Genomic DNA, 17,455 nt, shown 5'->3' with positions numbered 1-17,455 from the left:
TTTTTTTCGCTTTTTTCTGCAAGTTATTGGGCAATAAGTACAAGTAGCGCTTTGCTATTTCAAAACCATTTTTTTTTCAAATCTGGTCATTCTGCCCCATCTGCTATTTCAAACCATATATTTTTGAAAACTAAACGCCCCAAGGTATTTCAAATGCTAATATTGTAACCCTTTCCATGCATGAGATTCTACCACCAGCCTTTGCCAAAGTTGTAGTAATTTTTTTGTATTTTTTTCAAATAAATTGTACTTCAGGTATAAATTTATAGCTCCAGGTATATGTCACTATCCGTCACTATCCAACAGCACCATCTCCCGAGTACAGTGATACCCCACATGCATGGGTTTGTCTGGTGTTTTGAAGCTAAAAGGCCACATTTGGGAAGAGCCCCCCCTATTTCGCTATTTCGGTCAGTCTGTGCCTATGCATCAGGATGTCCTGAGGAAAGTCAGCATTGACTGAAACGTCGAATTTATTTGAATAAAGAGAAATTGTTAATTTAAAGACCTGGAGTGCTGACCATCTTTTGAAAGTGCTTTATATATATATATATATATATATATATATGTATATATATTATATATAAAATCTATTTATGTGTATGTGACGGTGTGCATATGTTTCCTCTGTTGGACTGCATAGAGGGGGGGTTCCAGACTCCCACAGGTGTCAGCAATCACTGTAGCACAGGATGAGGTCCTGTAAGATGTCCTGGGCATGCCTTCAAACTTTAAGCCTGGGATACGGCCTACCGTGCTAACGTGAATGCGATCGCAGGTGAACGCCATTACTTTAGACCACGGCTTCAGAGCACTACCGGGACCAGGAGAGGCTGTAGTGAATACATGAGGGGCATGACAAATATAAATTATACGTTTATTTTTTTATGATCACAGTAAAACAGGCCCGGACTGGCCATCGGGCACACCGGGCATTTGCCCGGTGGGCCGGGCCACGGCAGGGCCGCATTAACTTAGGGGCTGATGGAGCTGCAGCTCCAGGTCCCTTCCCTACCTACCGGGTCCGCCACTCTAAGGGGCCGGGAAGTCCCCACCAAGGCCGGCCTTACGGGTCTGCGGCCGCACAGGGTATAAATTAAAACATCGGGTTTTTTTTTACTTTATTTAACATCCTCCATGTTAAATAAAGGTTTTTTTAACTTTATTTAACATGGAGGATGTTAAATAAAGTTGGAAAAAAAACCCGATGTTTTAATTTAAACCCTGTGCGGCCGCAGACCCCTAAGGCCGGCCCTGGTGGGGCGTCACACTCTAGGGGGCGGGGGGCGGTCCGCACCGGGTGCCGCTCATCAGGGGGTGCCAACTTGCGGCACCCGGCACCCCTCCAGAGACGGACAGTAATGTCCGCCGCTGGAGGAGCAGGTTCGCAAGGGAGCGGTATCGGAGGTCTTTAACAGACCTCCGGTTCCCTTGAGTGATTTTAAGCCGGGTTCAACCCGGCTTAAAATCACTCAAGGGAGCCGGAGGTCTGTTAAAGACCTCCGATACCTCTCCCTTGTGATCTGCACGGCAACAGGTTTGTTGTCAGATCCCGGCGCACAGCAGCTGTTGCCCTCTGAACCGGAAGAAGACAGAGAAGACAGAAGAACTGAAGAAGAGGAGTGAAGAGGAGGAAAAGGAGCTGTAAGGAGAAAAGAGGAAAGGTAGGAAAATATTCAGTGAGAGTGGATTGGTATATATGTGTGGATTGATATATATGTGTGGATTGGTATATATGTGTGGATTGGTATATATGTGGGGATTGGTATATATGTGTGGATTGGCATACGTGTGGATTGGCATACGTGTGGATTGGCATATGTGTGGCTTGGTATACGTGTGGATTGGTATGTGTGTGGATTGGTATACGTGTGGATTGGTATATATGTGTGGATTGGTATATATGTGTGGATTGGTATAGGTGTGGATTGGTATACGTGTGGATTGGTAAGTGTGGATTAGTATATATGTGTGGATTAGTATATATATGTGTGGATTGGTAGATATATGTGTGGATTGGTATACGTGTGGATTGGTATACGTGTGGATTGGTATATATGTGTGGATTGGTATATATGTGTGGATTGGTAAGTGTGTGAGAGTGATGGGTGTTATGCTGTACCATTTCCAATGTCTTTTTCATGATCTAATTATGCTCTAAAAGTACATCATAACTCCCATCACTCTATACTGTTCCATACAGTGGCAGAGCTGGGAGGCAGAGGCCTTGCACCCCCACCGCAGGACTCCTGAAAGGTAAGTGAACTTCAAAGAGGGAGAGGGTAGATAGTTAGGAGGGGGTAGATAGGGAAAAGGGCGTGAGACGGGGGAAAGAGGGTAGATAGGGAGAAGGGAGTGAGAAGGGGTAGATAGGGGAGAAGGGAGTGAGAAGGGGTAGATGGGACAGAAGGGAGTGAGAAGGGGTAGATAGGGCAATCATACTCCTATCATGCCAAGTCTGCGAGTACATCCTGGAATCTGGGTATGCCTGGACATGATAGGAATGTGATTGCTGTTAACAATCATATATATATACATATAATATTGTTTTTTAATTGTTTTGTCCTATTTTGGTGTGTTACTTACTTTAAATAAAAGTGTTAGATTTTTTTATGGTGTGGGGAGGTCATATTCGGTTTCGGACAGGTAAATGCTGCATTTTCGGTTTCAGTCCAGAATTTGTTTCGGTGCATCCCTACTACTAAGCCAGACAATGAAGTGGTAGGCCTACACCACATCAATGTTTGGCGTAGTATATAGTGATTGGTGTTATGCTGCACTATTGTCAATGTCTGGCTCAATGTATAGTGATAGGGATTACGCTGTACCACTGTCAATGTGTGCCTCAGTATATAGTGATAGGTGTTATGCTGTACCACCATCATTGTCTGCCTCAGTATATAGTGGTAGGTGTTATGCTGTACAACCGTCAATTTCAGCCTCAGTATATAGTGATAAGTATTATGCTGTACCACCGTCAATGTCTGCCTCAGTATATAATGATAACAGTGAGAAGAGGCAGAGGTGGTAGATAGTGATACAGGGGGATAGATAGTGAGAAAGGGTCCCGGTTGCAGTTGCGGCGGGCTTAAGGGGCTCTGCCTTAATGCGGCCATATTTTAAGGTACTAGCCTGGAGCTGCAGCTCCATCAGCCCCTAAGTCAATCCTGCCCTGCCACAGGCGCGGTCGCAGTTGCTGCTTGCTCTGGTAACAAGGTAAGTAGGGTGAGGGAGGGGGCTGCAGTGAGAAGGGGCAGAGGGGGGTTAGGTAGTGAGAAAGGGGGAGAGGGGATAGATAGAGGCGGTACATATTGATAAGTGGGGAAGGGGGTTACATAGTGAAAAGGGGGAACATAGTGAGAAGGGGCAGATAAGATGATGAGAGGGGGTAGTGTGAATGCGTATGAGAATGAATGAATAAATGTGTGGATGAATTGTGTGAATGCGTATGACAATTAATGAATTCATGTGTGGATGAATTGCTTGAATGATTTGTGAGACTGCATTAATGAATGTGTTAATGATTTGTGTGAATGATTAAATGCAAAGATGGTACATGAAGGGTGGGCTTTAACAATAAATAAATAAATAAATATGGGCTGCTCAGGCTTAAATGCCTGGGCCTATTTTTTGTCCCAGTCCGGGCCTGCAGTAAAATATCTGGAGATGAAATCAAAGACTCCTTTCACTAATCAAACCTAATAAGTACTGCTCTAAAAACTGTGTTTGGGTGAAAAGCTATCTAGCACAGTTGTGAAACCTGTGTATATTAGGCATTTTGGGGGGTTTCAACTCCCATCACCCCAAGACTGAATTTGCGCAGGAAAATGGGTGTGCTCAAATTCCACGTGATTTAATATTTCGGGCTTCAATTTTTTTATTGCGGTACCAATAGTATGCATACATACATTTACAATTTGTCTGAATGAACAAGTCGATATATATATTATGCATCGTACAATACTTTTTACTCCTTTAAGTAGGGTACAAATGAACACAAAGATAACCCTCAACTATATATATATGTAAGCAGAAAACGAGAAGAAAGACAGCGCAGAATAGGGAAAGAGCGCCACTGCGAGAGTGACCGTCAGGGAAGAGGGAAAGGAGGGATCAAGAGTCGCTAATAGTCTGGATGTACCAGAGAGTGCGATGAGAAAGGAGAACCAATCCTGCATGTGAGGGGCCAAAATATGCCATGAAAATCATTCCACTGGAACTCATAAGTTCTTGTTGTTGTTAGTGAATAAAGAACCTCATGGATAGTGGGAGGCAGAGGGTTCATCCAGCATCTAGCAATGCAAGACTTGTCATTAATGAGGGCTTGCGATAACAGTTTCTAATGGGAGTTGAGCAAGTCCTCCGGGAACATGTCCAGTAATGCAACCTCCGCAGGAGAGGGTATATGAATCGGCAGTAAGATGTTAATGAGGGTGCAGTCTCAAATAACAGTAGTAAATTAGAAGATATTATAAAATAATGCTTGTCCTGAACCCCCCTCCAATATATAATGTGTGTGGTTGCACTAAATGAGAAAGAAGAAAATTATAGATAAACAGCAAACACCGCAAAAATGTTAAAACAGCAAAGTATACTACAAGTAAAAAAAAAATCTTGTTATTAAGGGGTTAAAGGGTCCCTCTAATGTCCCTCACACTCCCTCTAAAGAAGAAGAGCACTGGAAAACCATGCAATTGCATTAAAGTGCATATGATGGCTTAATTGAGTGTGGCGCTCCAACAAAAACTAAAAGCAACTGTGTTGGATTGCCATCTAGTGGCAATATGGGAAATAGCAAGCATGGGGCTTCTATTGCAGAATTGAGTGTTAAAAATGATATTTGTTTGGTTTGATAAATTCACTGCAGTTCCAACCTCTGAACCATATCTGCGAATAAACAGTTATTAAATATCTATGCACAAAATACTTGGTCTATTTTTCATCAGTGTGGCATCCTTACAACGGGTAGCTCCTACTCCTTTACGAAGAACAGGTGCTGATTCATTAATTTAAAAGATCTACTAGAGTAGGAACCCTGAAAAGTTAAAACTTAACTTTAATTAGTAATTATAAGGCTCCTACAGAGCTTAATCTATAATATAAACCCTGATTAATACTAAGTATGATAAAACTACCTATGTACACTAAGTAGCTTCCTTAAATTGCTTCAAGATGGCTGCGGTGGGAGCGGCTTCAGTGCTAAGCGCCGGGATATGATGTCATATTCCATTTTGTTTGTGTGCAGCCCTCTTCTCTTTACTTTATTGGTTACATATCTGTTGTGCACAGGTGGGGAGATTAGCACCAACTCTATAAACAAGTTAAGTTGGCTTATACATTATTTCTTCAGTTTAGGCATTTAAAGCCCCATTGAATTAGAGTGCTATTAAATTCAATCACCACATTTTTGCCCCAGCAGTCATTTGACAGCCCCATCTCCCTTCACCTGTAGGATTTAGCCTTGCTGATGCAAGCCCATGACAAAGGGAATGTGTTCTTGCTTCTTTAGGACCAATTTTTGTAAGTGTACAGGTTAGGGTCGTCCTACAAAGTTCTGGAATCTGTATGAATCTGTAATGCCATGCTGCCATCTGCAAACTCAGCCGCTGCTACATCACAATAGAAAGATGCACAGGTGATACAAGATCCTGTTAGCAACAAATCTTTCTTTCAAAACCTTGTTTACGTTGTGATCATTGTCACGGGATGATTAAGGGTGGGGTATACATGCATCCTCGAATGGGGCAAGCAATAAAATTAAAAGGCTTCTTTACATGTGCACTGAATATGTCCACGTGGTTCGGGCTATGTGGGGAAAACTATACAACCATCTAAGGATTGAGTGCCTCAACATAAAACCGCATTTAGAAATCCCAGATCAGATACTTCTGCGTCCAGGCATTTTAGGGAGGTGAGCCACACTGTGGAGCAGTTGAGATACCAAATTTTAGAACATGTAACCCCATTGAGTAGGAGAAGAGATAGGAACAAAAAATGATCACAAAGAGAGGAACGGTGATTATACTTCTTAGATACCGTATCTCCACATGGCATGAATGAGAAACTGGAGTGGTATGGTTTGCGGCAGTATGCCACCAGCAGCACCTCTCTGGGGTAACATAGCCTGGTAGAGTAATTAAGGCTTTTTGTTTCATTTTCTGCATTGTTTATTTTCAGATTCTGTTTAAAAAAATTGCTGAAGAAAGAAAAAAACTATGCCACTGTTTTCAGCTGCTGTGTAAGATGCATCTGTTTAGGTTACAATGGCTGTTATCAGTGTGTTGGTGTAACATTTCCTGTCAGTCCTTGATGATGTCATGGCGGTTGGGTGATGTATTTGGGGGGGATTTAAGTCTGTGTGTTTTATGGATTGGGACCATTTACACATCAATAAAGAGGTGGTGAGTACATTGAAACATTTGTGTTGAGGTTCGCTCCTAATGTGAATAAAGCTGTCCAGCCTGTGCGTCTTTCTATTGTGATATTTATCCTATGTCCTTGGTCATGAAGCGATTAAGCATTTAAATATTTATATCACATCTACCCTTTCTCTTCTTTCTTCCAAGCTATACATATAAAGTTCTCTTAGTCTTCCTTGATATTCTTTTCCTGCAGACCATTTATCATTTTGGTAACCCTCCTCTGAAATCTTTCCAAAATGTCTATGTCCTTATGGAGATGGAGCCTCCAGAAATGTACAGAATACTCTACATGACCTATATAACCCATCAAAAAGCTCTGTGCACTAATTATGGATTTTGTAGACAGTAACCTCCTCAATTTGTCAAAAGTTCCCATCAAAGGCATAGACAGAGTCCGAAAAGAATCCATCCAGAAGAATAGAAGCTACACCAGAATATCCTTGTACAAAGGTCTGATGCCAATAAATAAAAGCAAAATTCTGCCTTTTAGGTCTCGTTACAGAGGAGATGCATCAGAAATATTGGACGCTCTATCAGTGATGTGACACTATGACAAAGCTTACACTTTTACATTAATTATGAAGATACTCCAAAGTTGCATAAGATAGGAGATAGTTGACAGAGCTACAGTAACTCTCCAGAGGACAGTTGATGAAGCTACCAGACATCTTGATGTAGGATCAACTTTAGTTTCCCCAAATTGCCTACCTCCAGTTAAGCTTGGAGACTGATCTTATTGAATAGAGGTCTGTAGTAGTTTAACTGTACTAAGAGATAGAAAGGGTTTTCAAAGATTTATACGCGGTTTTGAGGATTATTCCCCAAGTGATGCGAGAAGAGTTCAGTGGATCTGATATTGTCCTCCATTCATTTCATACTAAAGTTCTTAGAAGGTTTTTATAAAGGCATTTCTTCTAATACCTTATGATTTCAGGTTTCCCTACTGTAGCCCAAGATCTTATCAAGGCAACAGGGACAATGAGGCTTTAGATGATTGATCCTTTATGAACTTGATGCTGGAAACCCTGGGTGAACCCATATCTGAGCCTTTACTTTTCTGCTGGTTATGGCCATGACATCACAAGAGGTAATGGTCTAAAATTAGAGGGTCAGAGGTTTTGATGTAATATAAGGAAGTTTCGCTTTACTGAGTGGGTGGTAGACAAATGGAACAGTCTCCCAGTAGAAGTGGTAGAGGCTAAATTGGCAGACCAGAGGGGCTGAATGGTTCTTATCTGCCGTCATAGTCTATGTTTCTATCTTTTGTTATGTTAGGTTGAGCTGCCGTTCATAGATATAACAATCTACTTGTTGACATACAGTATAAAATTACACATTTGTTAGCAAATTGCCCGGCACACTGTATAGATAACATATTAAAGTGCTGCCTTTAAAGAAGAGCAGAATAAAGATAAGGCACAGATGTGAGGAAGGTGTCGGCATTCGGTTATCTGCGGGCGCCGCCGGGCGGTGAGACTATGAAAGAAGACATAGTGGATTTACACAAAAAGGTTCTGATAGGCGGCAAACGCTCCCTCCTGTCAGCGTCGGAGGAGGTAAATCACCCTACTGAAGGGACAGCCTGTGGAACAGTCACAGATAGCATCTATTGGGTTAATTGTGCCACAGCAGAAAAGTGATATCATTTCATAAGAATTCTGTTGTATTTTTAACTAAAAAAGCAGTAATTATACACCACTTTCATATCACTAGAAATCCCCGCTAAAAGATAAAATGGGTGCAATTTTGGCCAGTAGCCTTCGAGACACCCCAACTCTGCAAGATTAATCCCATATCTCCCAGCGGTCTTTTTATTCAGACGCACTACATCTCCCGTGAGCCCTTGCTTCATACGCACTACATCTCCCGTGAGCCCTTGCGCCACTCTTGGCCCCGCCTACGTGCTGCTAGGAGACGTGCTGGCCGGCACACGCGGCCTTGTCAGGGGCGGCTACATATATCGCTGTCACAGCCTGTCATGCACTTTGCGCTCTGTCCGGGTTGCTCGCTGTAAGCAATGTCTTCTTCGCTGTTGTCCGCGGTTCGGACCGGCACTTATCGTGCCTTCCGGGGAAAGCTGATCGGTTCAGCTTCCCTCCGCATCCCGCTATGCCATGCAGTCCGGGAAATGCACGGGAGCGCTACCCGGAACCCCACGGGCAGGCGCTCTCTGCTTGTAGCCGCTGGGGCCGCAGTGGTAGCCGGACTGGCAGCGGGGTACAGTCACCTACAGCGGGCGGAGATGGCTCCCCGAAGCTCCGTGCCTGCGGAAGGCAGCCCGGGGGATGACCTGGTTAAGCGGTGTGAGGGATTTATGGCCCCGCCGGTCACTGACCTCCAGCAGCTACGGGACAACCAGCAAGACATGAAGACCCAAATGGAGCTGCTCATCATGGGCACCCAGGCAGAGGTGTGCCGGGCCCTAGCCGAGGCTGATGGAGGGGCCACGTTTATTGTTGACCGATGGCAGCGTCAGGAGGGTAAGTGCGGACACAGGCGGTACGGTACAACTCCCATCACTCTCTGCCTGACAGCACCGCAGGTAGTTACTACGGAAGTGCTGGAGAACCGATCTATAATTCAGACGCTAAGTAATAGTGTACATGCCGCAGGGCTCTATTCATTAAAGGGGGGGCTGGCAGGAGAGATATTCGTTATGAAGGGCCAACACTGACAGGTTTCTCCAACAACAGCTGGCCCTGTATAATGTATAATCCAATGGGATGAGAGATCACCGATTTAACTACACATTATGCAGGGCCAGTCAAGCTCTTGGCCTTTCCATAACGTGTAACTAGGTCAAGGGGCGGAAACACTACTCCCTTTAGTAAATACTCCCAGAGAGCAGAACCGGTACCCAGCCAGCCCGTTCAGGGAGGCAATAAAATGGTTATTAAGCTCCGCAGGAGTTTGGTTTGATGAATGTGTATAGTGTGGCTTTGTTACACAAGTGAGATAAGTGTGAGAGAGTATAACGGGTTAACCTTTTATCTGTCTAGAAAGGGTTACTGATGCAGCGTAACATTGTGGCATTAGTACTGTATGTATCAGTACTGTTCACAGGTTTGGGGTCGCTTTGCTGTTTTCATGGAGAACAAGGAAATTTCTCGCCGTCACAATAATTGCAAAAAGGTTTTCTAACGATCACTTAAACTTGGATCAGCAAACATGATGTGCTGTTGGAGCACAGGAGTGATGGGAGTGATAAAGCTACAATAGTCACTTACAACATTAACCCCGTCTCTGCTGTATTTCTCATCCATTTCACTTTATTTTAATGGGCAAACCTTGCTTTTCTTTCAAAATCAAGGACATTTCTAAGTGACCCCAAACTTTTCAATGATTGTGTATATGTGTGTATATGTGTGTATATGTGTGTATATGTGTGTATATGTGTGTATATATATAATATGCGTGACCTTTGTTGTAAAGGTATGTATTTTATTGAGGATGTGCCATTTATTGTATTTCTTGTGGCAGGCGGTGGAGGGGTCAGCTGTGTCCTGCAGGACGGGAACGTGTTTGAAAAAGCAGGCGTCAACGTGTCGGTGGTCCACGGGTATCTCTCGGAGGAATCCATTATGCAAATGAAAAGTCGTGGGAAATCCCTTAAAACTAAAGAAGGTAGGCATTGTTTGTAGTAGTAGTTACTAGCATAGTGTACTATCTGATGACCACTGGATATTTATGTTAATGTTTATTCTATTTAGGTAAATTGCCCTTCTGTGCCATGGGCGTGAGCTCTGTCATTCATCCCAAGAACCCTCACGTTCCTACAATCCATTTCAACTACAGATACTTTGAAATAGAAGAAGCGGACGGTAAGAAGCTGGAGATGTTGTGTTATTTTTGTGTGGTTTAGAAGGTGTGTTAACTGCCCCTTTCCCCTGTTTAAAGGTAACAAGCAGTGGTGGTTCGGAGGGGGTACAGATCTCACCCCTACATACCTGGATCAGGAGGACGTTGTCCACTTCCACCAGACTCTGAAGGACGCCTGTGATAAGCACAGCCCTGGATTTTACCCCAAATTTAAGAAGTGGTATGTGTTTGGTTCACCTTGTTTTACTTTATCTGCGTTTGCTGTTGAATTTTAACCCCTTCACGCCTGGGGGTTTTCATAACCAAAGAGTCAAGATATTTTACCATATGTTTGTTAAAGCATGATTCCCATGTTCTATATTTGGAAATTATCCATCATTTTATTCAGGAAAAGTAGGACCTTCCTTTAAAATAATACTAATATGTAATAATTAGTGATAATGGATAGAAACCAAACTTTTTTAATACAAATAGATCGCAACAATGTATTTTCTATCTTAAATTTTGTTCTGTACTTGTACTGTAGGCGTCACAGCTGAACGATGACTCCATTTATTGCAGCAAAATCTCCTAATTCGTCATACCTCACCTACATACTTTTTATATGTATTATATCATTTTTAATACTATGGGTTTGGGGGCAGTGATTTTATTTTGTTGTACTTTATACTGCAATATAACTGGGCTCCCAAAAAATGTTTTTTTTATTTTTTTATTTATATTTATTTATTTTTTTTTGGGGGGGGGAAACGGATCACCTCCATAGCCCTGCATTGCAGATTACAATAATTGGTATCGTAGGGGTAGCAACGGAAAGCTGTCCTTAAGTGAACTTCTGGTGGGTGTCAGCAGTAACACCTATGTAAAGGGAATGGGCATTCCTTATGTGATGGGCTATCGCACCGGCCAAAAGCTCCGTTACACACGATCAGTCGATAGAGAGATCCATCTGTTAGTTTTGTTCTTTGAAAGCCCTGTTTGAATATATTTAGTGTTTCTGATGAAAATTCTGTTTTCTGTTTCTTGCTGCCCCGCTTATGTCACTCTGTGTACAGTTTACTGGACATTGTCTGAGATCGTTTGTTGGGTGTATGAAGATTTATCTCCTCTTTGCCATAGTATCCTTGCTATGAACAGCTCAGCTAATTTGGGAAGATAAAGATTCTGTAACAGCCTCCCTGTGCTCCGCAGATAAACAGGGTGGGGTGATGTAGGAACATAGAATTTAACGGCAGATAAGAACCATTCGGCTGTCTAGTCTGCACATTTTTCCTGATGTAAGACCCGGAGCTTTATCATCCTTCTGTCTTAGATTCAGGATAGCTTTATGCTTATTCCATGCATGTTTAAATTCTCTTGCTGTATTAGCCTCTACCACTTCTGCTGGCAGGCTGTTCTGAATGACACTTAAATTTTAAATAATGGCCCCCTTCTAGAATTTCCCCTCTTTTAATCCAAAGTATTTAAAAAGCGTGTCATACAATGCTGGTATGTAGTGATAGTAAACTTTCATTTATCATTTTATGATATTTTTCTACTTGCAGTTTATTTTTGGTTGCACAAGCTCAAGAGTTATGCCTTTATTGAATACTTACATTTTGTATCTATCATTTTTTTTGTCACTTTTCACAAACTCACCATTTCGTGGTTCTGTACACTGCCCCTATGTAATGCTGTTTATGGGTTAGAATAAGCAGTATGTGTCTATTAAAAATCTATTTCACTTGTGTGCAGTTAAAGTAGCCGCTCTAATTCCCTCTTATCAGACTTATTCCTCCTGTTACGTTGTCTTGTGGCTATTAAGCCGTTGATTGATTCAGGCATCGTTTGTAAGCGTGAGATCTCCGGGTCAGAAATGGTTGTGCTGCACTTAGCTACAGACGCCCTATAGTTCTGATAGGGAATTCAGCTGTTCTTGGAAACCATTTCTCTTTGAGTTCTATTTAATAACCATAAGGCTGACTACATCTGCTGCTTGTTTTTCAGGTGCGATGACTATTTTTTCATCAAGCATCGTGGGGAGCGGCGAGGCGTCGGGGGCATATTCTTTGATGACCTGGACTCTCCATCCAAGGAAGAGTTGTTTCAGTTTGTGCAGAGCTGTGCCAAGGCCGTTGTGCCGTGTTACCTGCCTATTGTTGAAAAACACAAGAACGACTCGTTCACCCCAGAAGATAAGCTGTGGCAGCAGCTGAGACGCGGGCGGTGAGTAGCTATGGAGTTTTGCACTCGGTCATTACGGAGTTGGTCAAATTACATCTATTGAGGAAAACAAGGTTATAGATATTAAGCCTTTTGAGGGGCCCTGTTTATACAAAGAATTGGCCGTATTTTTGCTTATGCATAATAAAGGGATTTATCTTGGTGCGGTGTGCATTTACAGATCTGCCTCTCATCTGTCTGGCCGCATATCACTTCTGCATTTATACTTACCATGAATTCAAAACCCACTGGGGTTTTTTCTTGCTTCATGTGTCTGCCCTGATTCTTATATTAGAGCTTTAGACCTGCTGAACCGTAGGTAGCTCTGTGTTATTAGGGTGGTGTTTCTCTGTTCATGAGATATTTGCTTTGTTGCATTAAAAGTTTAATGGTGAAAATGCTATTTTGTAGGTTATTTAGCACGTCGATATTTAAAACACAAACCTTAACATAATCCAGCATGGCAGTTATATGATGATTCTGGGGAAGGTTTTACACATAAATGCAAAATGGTATTGGTACAGGGGCGTAACTAGAAACCATAGGGCCCTGGTGAGAAAATTGCCCTTGGGCACCCCCAACGTCAACAGCTGGTCTGTGCCATCATTGCCTCCCCATTTCTAACATACTCTGGCACACATATGTTAACACACTTACTCATACTCCCTAACACACACACACGTACACATCCATTCTAACAAACACTGTATCTCACTTCACTTACGCAAACATATTCACACATCCATCCTCTCCCACACACGCACCATTACACATTCATGCATATATGCGCACACACATATATACCGTACATCCCACCTGCCTCTGCTCACCTCTCACCACTCCTGCAGCGTCTGGTCCGGCTGCTCACACATTGTGCGGCCTCTGTTTCACCACAAGGTCACGTAACCCTGATACATTTTTGTCTCCCTGTGCCGGTTCAAAATAGTTTAGAAAGGTCCCTCTAGATCAGTGGTTCTCAACCTTCCTAATGCCACAACCCTGTTGGTGGTGACCCCCAACCATGAAATTATGTCATTATATATTGTGAAATATGTGTTTGCCCATGGTCTAAGGCGACCCATGTGAAAGGGTCGTTAGACCCCCCCTCCAAAGGGGTTGCGACCCACAGGTTGAGAACCGCTGCTCTAGAGGCATGGCCTGTAACCCCTGTAGTTACGCCGCTGTATTGGTAAATCCTATTGCTTACCCCTGCCAATCAGTGCCCATATGAAGTGTGATTGCGTGTTTGCATGATTACTGTTAATGAATTGTAACTTCTTACCTGCTTGCTATGTTTCAATAAATACATTTTATTTGTGTAGGTCACATTCTCATTTAAGTTAGTGTCTCTAGTTCTTATAACTGTAAGACGTTCTTAGAAATGGATATTAACGGACCTGCTTCCCCAGTTATAGATTTCTGACATTGTGGAGATTTTTTTTTTACATTTAGTGTATCTGACAAAGCAAGAGTTTAATAATATATCGCACATTGCAGTGTAATGTTTGGATTCACCCCATAACTCGCTCTTCAGTTCAACTGGATCACAGGTTTAGTGTTTAAAGCCGGCTTAGCAGCTTTAAAACATGACACGGAAGACTGAATACTGTAGAAAACGGGCAGAACATTAAGTATTTTTATAGTGCTGTCGATATCTCAGACTTTTTCTTGGTGTATAGAAATGTGTTTTTAAAGAGCTGTGGAAAATAACTTTATATTTCCTGGTTGCTCAATTCTTTTCATTTTTCTTCCCACTTCAGGTATGTAGAATTTAACCTTGTGTATGACAGAGGGACCAAATTTGGTCTCGCAACTCCAGGCTCCAGGATTGAGAGTATCCTGATGTCCCTGCCATTGACTGCTAGGTACGTAACGAACAAGATGACATAAAATAATGTTTGGTATATTAATGTATAAATAGGGTCTTTCGTAAATCCCTTGATCGATTCATTTTGCATGTTGCTTTCCAGATGGGAGTATATGCATTCGCCACAACCGGGCTCCAAGGAAGCTGAAATCATCGGTATTCTCCGTGAACCCCAGGACTGGGTGCATTGATTAGAGACTGCTTTTACTAGGTGGCACCAAACTATGGATTCCAGGAAATGCTGTACGGTGGCGCTTTGGTGTTAACGTGCTCCAACCTTAACTTTTATGTCTGTTATACTTCTCATTGCTGCTCAAACGTACAACTTCGCGGTGTTTTTGTGGCGCATTTGGATATACTTGATGCTGTAAGTTTTTGTGTTATTGCCACTGAACCATGATTTCAAACAGAATTCTAAACAGAGTGCCAACGTGGAGAAGTCTGAACACATCTGCGTGCGCGGTAATCACACTATACCGATCCAGCCAATGATTGTATAGCATGTTGGCATATTACACACATTACGTTTTATTTATACAGCGCCAGCAGATTGTTTAAAGCGAATATTACAACCACTATGACCCAACCACAGACTTCTGTGCTTTTTATGCAGTTCTCACCACTTCTGCAATTTTAAAATGATAAATACTTATATTTTTGTAACTGATCCAGGTGTGGATAAAACAAAATCAACTGTGAAGCTTTAGTGTTCGGTTGGTGTGTGATGTACATGGACTTTAACAACATTATTTTGAAAGGTTCACTTGGACAAAATAATATTTGCACGGCGGCATAAGTGGGTCTTTTTTAATCCCTCCTCTGAAGGTTTAATTACACAAAAATACAAACTTTTAGGCTGCCTTTTCGTTATCGAATTACTGCCTCTTTTTGTCACATGGCAACTGTTCCTGGGGAAAATGTGTGTGTATATAAGGGAAAGTTTTTAAGCGATAAAACAATTTATTTAGGGTACCGGGAATGAGGATTCAGTACTGTATCGTAGTAAAAAATATGCCGCTTTTTTCCCCCCTCCATCTGTTAGCACAAAATGCCGCAGCGCTTAATAAATATGATGCGACGGGTTTTATCACTTCAAAATATGCACTGGTGAAGTTTTTCTCAAACGGATCTGTCCTTAATGAACGTGACTAATGTACTGCCTCGGGACTGCTGGGAATCTGTGATTTAGAACCACCAATGCAAAGTTAATTTTATAATTTTTGTATCTATTTCTATCAGCCATGTTGGCAAAGTACACTTTTGCAGCAAATAAAATATTTTGCTTAAATCTTTTGTTTGACTGGCTGTTTGTGCCGGAGGGCAAGGGATACATGCGACAGGACAGGTTATTTGTGTTCTTAACTTAATGAAATTAGCAGCTACGTAATGTTTAAATGTTTTACTCGGAAATTCATTAAATTGTGTAATAAGTTTGATATTGGCATGACTGTGTAGGTTGCTGTTGGTGACAGATTATGTATGTATGTGTGTGTATATATATATATATATATATATATATATATAATTACACTTTTTACTTTTACTGAGCAGTGCATAAAGTGTCTCCCCGCACAATGTGAAATGTATAAAATCACAGAAAGCAATAAAATTTATATATCCAATGTACTACCTATAATTTTGGTACTCCACCCCCAGGGAGAGAAGCTGCTTCTATACTTCTGATGCTATACTACTACACACAAAGCTTATAATGCACATATGCTGATGGCCATAAACGGATCAAATCACCTGCTCGCAGACTATCTCTTACAACGGCTGCAGCTTCCAGGCTGTCGGATTGTAATACATTAACGCTTAGCCTTACCTTTTCCTTACAAGCAGAGAGGTACTACAATTTCTAACAGTAATGTGATTACGGAAGGAGCTTCTTGCTGGCAGATCCTGTCACGTGACATCATGAAGCTGACTGCCATCGCTGATGCCCCTAGTGGGATTTGTCTTTGTCTCTGCAAATACCCCTGGTACAGGAGGGGGGTTCATGTAACAGGTAGCCCCCATTTGGGTTCCAACATCACCCAGCACAAGAAATGCTGTATTCATGCTGTGCAATGCAAACACCCATAAATTACACTGCCGCAATTGGGGGGGGGCCTGGGTCACATGTCCCACTTGCCCCCCAAAAATCATGCGGACTCCCATGAAAGTCTATTTGATGGCTGGGGGGTCCCTTTAATTCTGTTCCAATTCTGCCCCATGCAGAATGTCTGTGCTCACACTGGGGTGGAAGATTCGGTTCGGCGTTCACGGCTGGTATTTTGTGTTGCTATTCATACATGATATCCTCAAATTTACCGGCTTCCCTGCTTCTAAATTTAGGGAAATTAAGTGCAGACAGGAGGTTAATTTTACAATTTGTAAGAATAAAACTCTGTCGCATAAACCGTGCAGAGATAAACGCATCCCTCTTAAATTTTACAAAGACAATCCACCCAAAATGATGTAACTTAGAATAACAGTTTTCACATTTCAAACAGTACTAATTGCTTGCAGTGAAATATATCCCCCCCACACACAGTAAATGCTCTGGAGTGTCCTAGATCAAAGATAATTTGGCTTTTTATTATTTCATTAGTTTTAATGCTGCCAGTCCATTAGCAATTTTACAATAATTTACCAAATTAATCTGGGTTTAATTGTTCTATGCATAATCCATCACTCTAAAAGGGAAGAGCTTTACTTATGTATTTATTTCTTTATTACAGTCCTTGTAAAGAGGGCCGGGCTGGCGATAATGAGGTGGCTCTGGCACTTTAAGGCCAGTGGTAGCCTAAGGTCATAAACACTGCTGACGGCTGAATATGACAGGCGGCAAGTGAAGTTTTTATGCTCTGGTACTGTGTACCCGGGCATATCTAGAGGGTGCGCATAGAGCCATGTTGTGTTTTCCAGGGCACAAATAATTTTTACATATTGCTGATAAAATGCTGCCCTGCAGTATGTGGGATGTATAGATCTCATGGAAGGCAACCAACTTGTCAGTTATACATCCCCCATACTGCACGGCAGCACTTTACCTGGGTTAAAAAAGCATATCTATACAGTGCTTTTCAAAGGTATACATCAATGATTGTTACATGCAATATTGTTCGTACATTTTTTCTCTAATTGTCTACAGCTTTGTTTC

The 17,455-nt window shown here is 42.0% G+C and overlaps 1 protein-coding gene across 1 annotated transcript; it reads left to right on the top strand.

Annotated features, from left to right (window-relative positions):
* The first annotated feature begins 8,363 nt into the window (after positions 1-8,363).
* On the top strand, positions 8,364-15,598 carry CPOX (coproporphyrinogen oxidase). The gene is made up of 7 exons (XM_053457138.1): positions 8,364-8,902; positions 9,903-10,046; positions 10,133-10,243; positions 10,320-10,461; positions 12,228-12,446; positions 14,204-14,308; positions 14,414-15,598. The coding sequence occupies exons 1-7, from the start codon at positions 8,440-8,442 to the stop codon at positions 14,499-14,501; spliced, it is 1,272 nt and encodes a 423-aa protein (XP_053313113.1). The 5' UTR covers positions 8,364-8,439; the 3' UTR covers positions 14,502-15,598.
* The last annotated feature ends 1,857 nt before the right edge of the window (positions 15,599-17,455 follow it).

Source organism: Spea bombifrons, chromosome 2, assembly GCF_027358695.1.
Source record: "Spea bombifrons isolate aSpeBom1 chromosome 2, aSpeBom1.2.pri, whole genome shotgun sequence".
Lineage (NCBI taxonomy): Eukaryota > Metazoa > Chordata > Amphibia > Anura > Pelobatidae > Spea > Spea bombifrons.
Note: the sequence above shows the minus strand (reverse complement) of the source record. Positions and strands in the feature narration are given on the sequence as shown.

Coding starts and splice junctions, on each gene's coding strand:
- CPOX (XM_053457138.1), top strand. CDS start 8,440: ATGTCTTCTTCGCTGTTGTCCGCGGTTCGGACCGGCACTTATCGTGCC. Junction 10,047..10,132: donor ATCCCTTAAAACTAAAGAAG/GTAGGCATTGTT, acceptor TATTCTATTTAG/GTAAATTGCCCTTCTGTGCC. Junction 14,309..14,413: donor TCCCTGCCATTGACTGCTAG/GTACGTAACGAA, acceptor GTTGCTTTCCAG/ATGGGAGTATATGCATTCGC.